Here is a 12,471-nt window from a genome sequence, read left to right on the forward strand (position 1 = left end):
TGTGGTGTGTAAAGTGGGTAAAAACAAGATTATTTTTCTTTTTGAAATGCGACCTTTAGAAAAGAGTATAAAAGAAATTTAGTGGATAAACACAAACTTGGGTCGAATGATCAGCTTGCCATTGTTAGGCAACAATATTAATGGTTCTGACATGGTACGCAAGTTATGGTCTCAAGAAGTTCTCAGAGCAGAGTAAACTGTGATCAATTGGGTCCAAACTAATTTGTTACACCTATTTCAAGGCTTCAGATATTTCCATATCATTTCTTTCCACAGAACAGAATATTTAATTTTTTTTTAAACACACAATGATGCATATTTGAAAGCCAATTAATCTCATGAAGAATCTGGATCAATTACAGATGTCCATTAGATTTGATACGGGGATTAAATCCAGACTTAATCAAACAATATAAATAACTTGATTGTGTTTGCTATAATTTGTTATTACACATTTTTTTAAAAACCTAATCACTGCTAGATATCTTGGTCATTTTCAGCAAATGAAACGTTGAGAATATATTCATGTCAATGGGTAACTAAAGCATCTATTGACACTGATCCCAATTACAGCATTGATTTTACGAGCCACTACTTAATATCAATAATTAAGATTTTGCTTTGCTAGTCATTTGTGGGCTATGACATGGTTTGAAAATGTTTTAAAACATCATTGCCAAGTTTGACAAAGTGATTCGTGAAGCACAATTCTCAGAGTTTGGTGCAAGCAAGCACTTAAAAAACAGTTTCAGTGTGGGGAAACAATATCATTTTGACAACAATAAGATGTGATAATTATCTTTGTGTTAATGACACGAAGTGCAGGGAGTCAGGACCACCTAAAACCCCCCCCCAAAAGGTAGGCTTTAACAGTAGTAGGAATTATCCCATTTTAAAATAAATTTCAATCTTACAGAGCCACTGCAGTCTATACCTCCAAACAACCATGTTTCTTGGTTAGAATGGAAGCAGTCTTCACCAAGTGAGCCACACTCTGAGGATGCAGTTTTGCAAAGTGCAATGCAAGCGGGACAAACGAGCTGAACATCGTGGCACCAGGTGTGAGCATAAAAAGTCTCCGTGATAAACCAGGGCGGTAATATTAGATTTCAATCAATTAAAGTTTTGTTTTTTCTCGGAGGGACCGTGTGCACAAGTAATGGCAATTCAGCAGTACTCAGATGGTTTGTAGTAATTAATTATGCAAGTCAGCACGCTTAAGAGTCCTATTTCCGTGTTGCCAAGTCGTGTACTTGCCAATATCCCACTGCAGCATTGAGGAACTCAAGTCATCTGCTTCCCTCCCACCAATCCTGCAGAGCATTTTCGTTTAAATTAAGGCTCTTAAAATACCAACAAAGTCAGAATTATGGAAATGGCTGCTTTCTCCACTTCAGCCACCATTTATCCTACAGTCAGCTATCTTGTTTCCTCATTTAAAACCCGAGCTTCAGTTCAAGACAGGCTCATTATATTTCCCTCTCTCCCATCAGTTTGGCACCTTGGAATTCTGTTTTTTTTTCTTTCCAGTGGAACACCCGAGAATATCCTCGCCAATGTAACCTGTTTCCTTGATTCCGGTTTGCTTTAGTCGCTTGTACCCTGCATCTGTGGAGTTGATGTGATCACAGCAAGACTGGAACCTGACCCAGCCGACTCTTCCATCTTAGGTCGCTTGGCGTCTGGCTCGGCCACGGACGAAGCTGAATGTTGCAGTTCTGTGACAATATGCTTGGTCACAACTACAGGCGAGGAAGATGTAGCCTGTGCAGCCAGGATCTGTAGTGGATTAGTGATGGCTGAGGAAGGGAAGAAAATCAGTTTAAAAAAAAAAAACATGTTTCTTTCATTTGGTTAAAAAATTAAAAGAAACTACAAGCAGTGACGATAATAAAAGCAGAGAATGTTAGGAAAATCGCAGTAGGTCCAGCAGTATCAGTGACCTCCTGTGAGTTGTTTTAATTGTCCATCAACATTCACAGCTATACCCGGCAGGATTGCATAGTTTTTAACATCTTTACTTTTAGATTTTTAAGACACAAAGCGGAAACAAGCCCTTCGGCCCACCAAGTCCACGACCCCCCATACACTAACATTATCCCACACGCCGAGGACAATTTTCAATTTTTTACCGACGGCAATTTACTTTACGTCTTTGGAGTGAGGGAGGAGACCGGAGAAAACTCACGTGGTCACAGGGAGAACGTACAAACTCTGTACAAACAGCACCCAGAGTCAGGATCGGACCCAGGTCTCTAGCGCTGTAAGGTAGCAACTTTACCCCTGTGCCATTGTGAAACTAAATGCCTTTTAACTTCAATGTGGTCTTGCACTGTAACGATACCTACTGTGAACCCATATCAGTCATGATCTGTGCCTCCTACATGCCTTTTTACTGCGTTCATTAAGCTAGGCCTTGAAGCTAATAGTCATAGAGTCATACAGCACGGAAACCGGCCCTGCAGCACAACTCATCCATGCTGACCAAAATGTCCCACCCGACCACATTTGGTCCATATCCCTCTCAACCTCTGCTATCCATGTATCTGTCCAAACATATTTTAAATGTTATTATAATACCTGCCTCAACTACTTCCTGCCATATACCCACCACCCTCTTGTGTGAAAACGTTGCCCTTAAGGTTCCTATTATATCTTTCCGCTCTCACCTTAAACGTACACCGAGAGGCGATACGATGCAAAATCACTCACTGAGGTGGAATATTCTGTTGCTGATGCTAATCCCCAGAAATATTTGATTAATTGATTTATTTGATTGGAAGACATAGCATGGAAACACCGTCCACCAACAAGGAACATCTCCCACAAACTTCTTATAAAATAGTAGAAATTCAATCATGTTATTGTCACAAACACAACCCAATGTTGTCTACTTCAAGGTTAACTATTTTATTGGACATCTGAAGCTCAAGTTGTACAAACTTCTTGCAACAAAGTTCTATGTATATTTATTGCAAAAACATAATAGTAATATTTATTAGCATTATTGATAATAACCAATAATCAATAATGAAGAATTGCTGCCTACTTCAGTTTTCATGTCAATGAAACAACAGGGTTCCTAACGTACATGCAGATACTCCTCAATTTATGAACGTCTGATTCACCAATTTTCATGATAACTCTTTGGGCTTTATGAATTTGATGTACAAATCCATTATTAACTATAACAAATTGGCACACCACTCTCTATGCATGGGAATATAAGGTACCACAATGCTATCACCCAGCCTTTTTAATATACAAAATTACATTAAACACAATGTTTCCCTAAAAGTCATCCCTTTTATAAGTTGAAGAATGGCTTTATGTAACCACATTGCCTTGGTCTGCTGCTAATGAAAAAAATATGTTGAAAAGAACTGCAGATGCTGGTTTAAATTGAAGATAGACACAATATGCTGGAGTAACTCAGCAGGACAGACAGCATCTTTGGAGAGAAGGAATGGGTGACGTTTCGGGTCAAAAAGAAGGGTCTCGACCCGAAACATGGGGTGGAAGATTGCAACCTTCACGTGGTCCGCCCTGTTTCGACGAATGCAATCAACCCGGCATGCACAATCAAATAAGATCAAATAGAACAAGTTGTCCTATAACTTTAGGCTGTGCATGACATACGCAAGAAGAAGAAGACCCGAAACGTCACACATTCCTTCTCTCCAATGAATAAAATATATTCTATATCTGAATATTAAAAACCAAGCGACTAAAAGACTTACTGTAAGTATTTCCTTGAAGGCTTGTTACAGGAACAGCATGTTTGCCATTCTGAGTTACTGCCTTCACTGGAAGTTGGTGCTGTCCCATGGAAGTTGCTGGTGCTTGTTGCAAGATGGTGACCATCTGCCCGGGTACATGTTGGGGAAATTGGCTGCTTACTGTCTGAATCACTCGACTGCCAGTCGGTACATTGGTAAATGTCATAAGGGATTTATCATCAAGGACTCCTGTAAACACAATTCAAACAGAAAAAAAAAAATAATAATTCTCCTCCACAGCTCACAATGTACACCTTGCATTCATATTGTGATGCAAATTCTGAATTTTACTATGAAGACCAATTTATAATCAAGTGGATATGGATTAATTATTAGGAAGGAACTGCAAATGCTGGTTTACACCAAAGATCAACACAACATGCTGGAGTAACGCAGCGGGTCAGACAGCATCTATGGAGAAACGGAATAGATGACGTTTCTGTTCGAATCTGAAGACGGATCTCGAAATGTCACCTATTCATTTTCTCCAGAGATGTGCCTGACCTGCTGAGTTATTCCAGCATTTTGTGTCTATCTTTGGATTAATTATTGATGAAATGAAGTGTCAGACGGGAAAGAGTTTTGTGATCATTAGTTTTGATATTGTAATAGATATAGTGAAAAAATTAGTTTTTGTGTGCTGTCGTACCATACACGAGTACACAAGATTGTGTAAGAGAATAAGAGTGTAGAATATGGCCATACAGGGGACTGAAGAGGCTGAAATCTTGAGCAAAAGACAAGGTGTGGGAGGAACTCAACAGGTTGGGCAGCATCCGTGAAGGGAAATAGACAGACGATGTTTCGAGTCTGGACCCGAAGCATCGTCTGTGATGTGCTGAGTTCCCCAGCAGTTTGTTTCTCAGAGAGCAGTTACTGAGAAAGAGGTACACAAAACTGCAAGGGCCACAATGAATGGAGACTGGGTGATTGAGAATTCAACCCAAGCATATGGGTGGTCTGTTCAGGAATCTGATAACAGCGGGGAAGAAGTTGTTCTTGAATCTGGTGGCATGAGCATTCAAGTTTTTGTATTCCCTACTCGACAGGAGAGGGATGAATGGAGGGGGTGCGAGTGTCCTCGATTACACTGGATGCTCTCCTGAAGCAGCGGGAAGTATAGACGGAGTCGATAGAGGAGGAGGCTAGCCTGTGCGATGAATTGCTGATTATCAGACCATTAAATACTTATGACGGGGTGGATATCACATTAGTGAGCGATCAGAGCAAAGATGATCACCGAGTTACTCCACAACCTGGCCAGGAATTGAGAGGAGCGTGATGATACTCACAATCGTTGACAGAATAGTTATGACTGGAGTCACACAGCACAGAAACAGTCCCGTTAAGCCCACCGATCAAGATGCCACATCTACACTAGTCCCACCTGCCTATGTTTGGCCCATATCCCTCTAAACCTTTCCTATCCATGTACCTGTCCAAATATCTTTTAAATGTTTGGTATAGTACCTGCCTTAACTACCTCCTCTGACAGCTCATTCCATTTACCCATCACCCTCTGTGTGGAAAATGTTGCCCCTCAGGATCCTATTAAATATTTCCCCTCTTAGTTCAAAACATATATCCTCTGGTTTTTGATTCCCCCCTACTCTGGGCAAAAGACTCTGCGCATTCAACTTATCTATTCTCCTCATAATTTTATACACCTGAAAACTGGTGTCTGCACCAGTCTCCAAACTGGAAAGAATGACGTGTGGAGAGAATCCTAATATCAAGTAGATTAAAGAGTTGATTGAATGAAAGCCATGAATTACAGCATCATTTCCGGATGGAAAGACATCATAAAAGCTCACACCAAAACTTCCTACAAAAGTAATCCAGAGATATCCAATTCCCAATTTTCCACAAAACGCTGTAAATTTCCCCTCCGATTTTCTATGCAATTTCCTTCTGAAAACAACAATGTAATCGGTTTACAAAGACAGCGAGCTTTAGATTACGATAGTTAATGTGTGTGGAACATTTACTCGGGTCACTCAAGGGAATTTTTGTTTTGCATGCTATCCAATTAAATCAAATAATACTGTGCATAAATACAATCAATTTACACTCAAGTACAATAGGTAGAGCAAAGGGAAAGATACAGTGCACGATGTTAGTTTTCAGCATTGTCGCGCATAGTTCCGTAGACAAATCCAACGTCTGCAATGAGGTAGTGGAGAATCAACAGTACCCCAACTTATGGATGGATTGTTCAAAAGCCTAGTAACAAGAGGGGAAGAAACTGCCCGAGCCTGGTGGCGCGCACTCAAGCTTTAAACATATTAAAGGTTTTTAAAAACCACAATCGTATAGAAACCAGAAATAATTACCTTTCTGTTCACTGGAACAATCTTGTATAATCTGCCCACCGATGTGGCTCGGATTAGTTAGGATGTAACCATTTGAGGAGTTAGCTGATGTGGTGACCACCCTGACCATGGTTACAGTGGGAGCTTGCTGAAGCACGTGAATGGCATGGCCAGAAGACTGTGGGGAAGTTATTAGGGAGGCAGGCATGTAGGCCACAGATTTTACAATACCAGGTGGTTGGGGAGGCACTGCCATTATAACAGGCTGACCACTAACGGGGGAACCTAGAGAGAGGGAAACAAACATCAAGCCTTCAGATTCAACCACAACATTTACATGTAGAAGAGAACAATTAATCTCATGTTACGAGTGCAGATATAAATTTCCCCATAGTTTTACAATGCAAAACACTGATCCATCTAGTTTTGCTCCTCTTCTACTATCATTGTAAAAATGAACCTTTCAATGTGCCTCTGCACTTTGATGTTCCATTCCTTTAAAAAATTCAGCATCTCGATATTATCAATTTATTATTCAGGCTGACAATACCCAGCTCTCCTCCACCAATTCCACCTTAACCCTCAAAAGCTCTGTGTTATTAAGACAACACTTTCAATACCTCCTCCTGGAATTTCTTCCAACAAAACGGTGGATTAACCTGAAGACATCGCCTCTGAATCCCCACACACCCAGTGGACTTAGTAGGGAGGCAGGCATTTAGGCCACTTATCTTGTTACAGCACCCTTTGACTGAGGTGCAAAGAAACCGGCCAACTCCCAACACAAATTCCTTGCCACCCATTTCATCCACCATCCTCACTACGGTCTCTGACTGACTGTTAGCAATCTCCGCATCCCAGTCAGAGCCATACAGAAACACAGTACGGATACAGGCCATTTTGCTCAATTCATCCACGATGACTAAGATGCCCCATCCACGCTAGTCCCATTTGACCGCTTTAGGACCATATTTAAACCTTTAATGTTAACTTAAGCTACCTGTCAGGAAAAAAAGTAAAAACTGTGTCCACATGTCAGGTCAACTAGGAATCCGGACTGGCTAGCCTAATGGGCTAAATAAGACAGTTATTCCCAATTTCTCTTCAGCTAAGCAACCAAGTGTCACTGATAAGACAATGATTCCAGATTTAACTTATGCCCAGCTGTGGATAAGAACATTTACTCCATCAGGGCAGTGCACCAAAGCATTGCGGCCTAAAGGGTCCCAACACTTGCAGTTCTCAACCTGCTGCGCAAGGTATCATGCAAGGCCGTCACTTTCTGGGACTAAAATAAGGCAGCCAGTTTACGATCATACAAAACACAAAGTGCTGGAAGAACTCAGTGGGTCAGGCAGCATCTGTGAGGGAAATGGGCCGACGACGTTTTGGTTTGGGAGCCGAAAAATCCCATGCGTCTCTGTTTTCCATCGGAGAACCTTACTATTCATGTTTAGGATTTCCCAGACAATCGTATTGACAAATAAATTATAATTCCTGAGCAGTGGAAGAATCCCGCAGGTGGGATTAGAACACAGGGGAAGGGTTTTGAAAAAAATGGATAAACTGTAAACTGAGTGCATACAACATTAAACCTAATTAGCGTAACAAATTAAAACAGAGTCCTAATTGTGTGAAATCCTGTTCTTATTGATACAATCAAATTAAAGAGATTGTTCAATGTGGCAAGTCCCAAGGCCGGAGTAAAGATAGAATTCTCTGATGTAACGAGGCATAGTTACCTGGTGCACTTTGAGAGTAACGAACCTCTGGCACTGATGCCAGCTTGGAGCTCGTGAAATCGTGGTCGTGAGAGATAGGCGATCCTTCACGAGACAAACATTCAGGTGTCTGCAATCCACTTGAATGAGGAGAGAGAAGACCTGGGTGGCTAGGAGAAGCAGGGGCACTCCTGAAATATTAATATACATGTTTATAAAATGAGCCCTTCGTGAAACACTAATACATTTCCATAAGCAATGGTGTAAGATACTGGTTTACACCAAAGATAAGGCACAAAATGCAGAGGTAACTCAGCGGGCAATGCAGCATCTCTGGAAGAAACGGATAGATGACGTTTCGGGTCAGGTCTGAAGAAGGATTCCAACCCGAAACGTCACCTATCCATTTTCTCCAGAGATACTGCCTGACCTGCTGTGTTACTCCAGCATTTTGTGTCTATGCATGGGTGTACAAATAGAGTCATAGTCATAGAGTGATACAGTGTAGAAACGGGCCCTTAGGCTCAACTCGGCCACACCGGCCAACAATGTCCCAGCTACACTAGTCCCACTTGCCTGCGCTTGGTCCATATCCCTGCAAACCCATGTACCTGTCCAATTGTTTCTTAAACGATGGGATAGTCCCAGCCTCAACTACCTCCTCTGGCAGCTTATTCCATACACTCAATCCCGTTTGTATGAAAAAATGAACCCTCAGATTCTTATTAAACCTTTTCCCCTTCACCTTGAATGTATGTCCTCTGGTCCTCGATTTCCCTACATAGGGCAAAAGACTCTGTGCATCTACCCGATCTATTCCTCTCATGATTTTGTATACCTCTATAAGATCGCCCCACATCCTCCTGTGCTCCATGGAATAGAGACCCAGCCTGCTCAACCTCACCCAATAGCTCACACCCTCAAGTCCTGGCAACATCCTCGTAAATCTTTTCTGAACCCTTTCAAGCTTGACAATATCTTTCCTATGACTTGGTGCCCAGAACTGAACACAATATTCTAAATGCGGTCTCACCTACATCTTATACAACTGCAACATCACCTCCCAACTTCTATGCTCAATACTCTGACTGATGAAGGCCAAAGTGCTAAAAGGCTTTTTGACTACCTATCTACCTGCGACTTGACCTTCAAGGAACCTGGGCAAGGACCTGTACTCTGAGATCCCTCTGCTCTACAACACCACCAAGAGGCCTAAAATTTACTGTGTAGGTCCTGCACTTGTTCAACGTCCCAAAATGCAACACCTCCCACTTCTCTGTATTAAATTCCATCAACCATTCCTCCGCCCACCTGGCCAATCGATCCAGATCCTGCTCCAATCGTTCACAACCATCGTCACTATCTGCAAACCCACTAACTTTTGTATCATCAGTAAACTTGCTCATCTTGCCCTGTATGTTCTCATCCAAATGATTGATGCAGATGACAAACAGTAATGGGCCCAGCGCCGAACCCTGAGGCACACCACTAGTCACAGGCATCCAGTCTGAGAAGCAACCTTCCACCATCATTCTCTGCTTCCTTCCATGGAGCCAATTTGCTATCCATTCAGCTCTCTCTCCTTGGATCCCATGCGATCTAACCTTCCAGAGCAGCCTACCATGCGGAACCTTGTCAAATGCCTTACTGAAGTCCATGTACACAACATCTACAGCTCTACCCTCATCAACCTTTTTGGTCACGTCTTCAAAAAAATCAATCAGATTTGTGAGGCACGACCTCCCTCGTACAAAATCAGCCCTTGCCCATCCAAATGCCTGTATATCCGATCCCTCTCCAGTAATTTACCAACTGCGGATGTTAAGCTCACCGGCCTATAGTTCCCAGCATTTTCCCTGCAGCCCACTAGGGCCCTGTACAACTGCAGAAGGACCTCTTTGCTCCTACACTCGACTCTTCTTGTTATAAAGGCCAACATGCCAATCGCTTTCTTCACTGCCTGCTGTACTTGCATGCTTACTTTCATAGACTGATGAACAAGGACCTCCAGATCCCGTTGTACTTCCCCTTTTCCCAACTTGACGCCATTTAGATAGTAATCTGCCTTCCTGTTTTTGATACCAAAGTGGATAACCTCAGATTTATCCACATTGAATTTCATCTGTCATGCATCTGCCCACTCCCCCAATCTGTCCAAGTCACCCTGCATTCTTATAGCATCCTCCTCACAGTTCGCACTGCCACCAGCTTTGTGTCATCTGCAAATTTGCTAATGTTACTTTGAATCCCTTTATCCAAATCATTGATGTATATTGTAAATAGCTGCGGTCCCAGCACCGAGCCTTGCGGTACCCCACTAGTCACTTCCTGCCATTCTGAAAGGGACCCGTTAATCCCTACTCTTTGTTTCCTGTCTGCCAACCAATTTTCTATCCATGTCAGCATTCTACCCCCAATACCATGTGCCCTAATTTTGCCCACTAATCTCCTATGTGGGACCTTATCAAATGGTTTCTGAAATAGTGTTCAGGTACACTACATCCACTGGCTCTCCCTTGTCCATTTCCCGAGTTACATCCTCAAACAAATCCAGATTAGTCAAGTATGATTTCCCCTTCGTAAATCCATTCTGACTCAGACCGATCCTGTTACTGCTATCCAAATGTGCGGCTATTTCATCTTTTATAATTGACTCCAGCATCTTCCCCACCACCGATGTCAGGCTAACTGGTCTATAATTCCCTGTTTTCTCTCTCTCGCCTTTCTTAAAAAGTGGGATAACATTAGCCACCCTCCAATCCACAGGAACGGATCCTGAGTCTATAGAACATTGGAAAATTATCACCAATGCATCCAAGATTTCTAGAGCCACTTCCTTAAGTAACCTGGGAGCAGACCATTAGGCCCTGGGGATTTATCAGCCTTCAGTCCCATCAGTCTACCCAACACCATTTCCTGCCTAATGTGGATTTCCTTCAGTTCCTCCGTCACCCCAGATCCTCTGGCCATTACTATATCAGGAAGATTGTTTGTGTCCTCCTTAGTGAAGACGGATCAACTCATCTGCCATTTCCTTGTTCCCCATAATAAAGTCTCCTTTTTCGGTCTTCTAGGGTCCAACTTTGGTCTTAACTATTTTTTTTCCTTTTCACATACCCAAAGAAGCTTTTACTATCCTCCTTTATATTCTTGGCTAGCTTCATCTTTTCTCCCCGTATTGTCTACAACCACAAAGGCTATAGAATAAAACATGATAATAATTTCAATACATTCTAAATCAAAGCGATGTCCATGAAAAACAATGAGATTGGAAATGATTAAACAATATCCCCAGGAAAAATAAAATATAAGCAGCTTCATTTCCTACTAAATTAATACAGTTTGGCACATCTGGAGAACTAAGTGAAAAATATCAATTGTTGGGTAAATGTTCATTTTTATTTAATGGTAGGGGGCATTTTACAAAACACAATAACTAAGATCCATAACCAGTTGACAGCATTAAGAAAAATCATCTTCAAAATACTGATTGGTCCGTCGCAACATTGGCCATGATAGCTCGAACAGAACTACCGATTTTGGATGAATACTCCACCATCTGTTCAACATTGAACTGTTGGTTTTATTGCTCCTTGAGAATTGGAAGCATCTCAAAACAAGGCACTTAAGAGGACCAGGTTCAATCCTTTAATTAATCTTATTATTGAACAAGACATTGCATGCGCAGATTTAGGAGGTTTACCGTTTTATTGGACTAAACCAAAATGCTAATGTTTAAAAATTAGTTCTGCGGTCGATCTCTGAGGAATGCGATGGTCGAAAGAATTACGAACCTGAATTTTAAAATAAGACATTACAAACCTGAAATTAAAAAGTGACATCTAAACAAACTATCCAATCAATTTTATATAAAATGAAGTCATTTCACTGTAATTAAACTCACCAATCCTCATGCTTAAACCACAAAACAATGGAAAGCATCATGGAGACACAAGGAACTGCAGCTGTTGGAATTTTGCGTTGAAAACAAAGTGCCGGAGTAACTCAGGGGGTCAGACAGGATCTCCGGAGAACGTGGATGGGCGACGTTTCAGGTCAGGACCCTTCAGAACTATCCTGCTGAGTTACTTTGTATTCTAATAGAAACATAGAAAATAGGTGCAAGAGTAGGCCATTCGGCCCTTCGAGCCTGCACCGCCATTCAATATGATCATGGCTGATCATCCAGCTCAGTATCCTGTACCGGCCTTCTCTCCATACCCCCTGATCCCTTTAGCCACAAGGGCCACGTCTAACTCCCTCTTAAATATAGCCAATGAACTGGCCTCAACTACCTTCTGTGGCAGAGAATTCCAGAGATTCACCACTCTCTGTGTGAAAAATGTTTTTCTCATCTCGGTCCTAAAAGATTTCCCCCTTATCCTTAAACTGTGACCCCTTGTTCTGGACTTCCCCAACATCGGGAACGATCTTCCTGCGTCTAGCCTGTCCAACCCCTTAAGAATTTTGTACGTTTCTATAAGATCCCCCCTCAATCTTCTAAATTCTAGCGAGTACAAGCCGAGTCTATCCAGTCTTTCTTCATGTGAAAGTCCTGACATCCCAGGAATCAGTCTGGTGAACCTTAATGAAAAGCATCATACTGCTGTGGTATAAGGAGGACACAAAAGTGTTATTTAACCAGAAAAATGATTTAAT

At 41.9% G+C, this 12,471-nt stretch overlaps 1 protein-coding gene across 1 annotated transcript in view; it reads right to left on the reverse strand.

Annotated features, from left to right (window-relative positions):
- The window catches only part of foxk1 (forkhead box K1), a 69,078-nt gene continuing 56,607 nt past the window's right edge, over window positions 1–12,471 (reverse strand). The window contains exons 6-9 of the mRNA XM_033041128.1: window positions 7,834–8,003; window positions 6,113–6,376; window positions 3,741–3,968; window positions 1–1,799 (exon numbers count right to left, since the gene is read on the reverse strand). Of these exons, the coding sequence (XP_032897019.1) occupies window positions 1,588–1,799; window positions 3,741–3,968; window positions 6,113–6,376; window positions 7,834–8,003 (874 nt within the window). The 3' untranslated portion in view covers window positions 1–1,587. The remainder of the gene's footprint in view (window positions 1,800–3,740; window positions 3,969–6,112; window positions 6,377–7,833; window positions 8,004–12,471) is intronic.

Source organism: Amblyraja radiata, chromosome 22 (assembly GCF_010909765.2).
Source record: "Amblyraja radiata isolate CabotCenter1 chromosome 22, sAmbRad1.1.pri, whole genome shotgun sequence".
In the NCBI taxonomy this organism is placed as follows: domain Eukaryota; kingdom Metazoa; phylum Chordata; class Chondrichthyes; order Rajiformes; family Rajidae; genus Amblyraja; species Amblyraja radiata.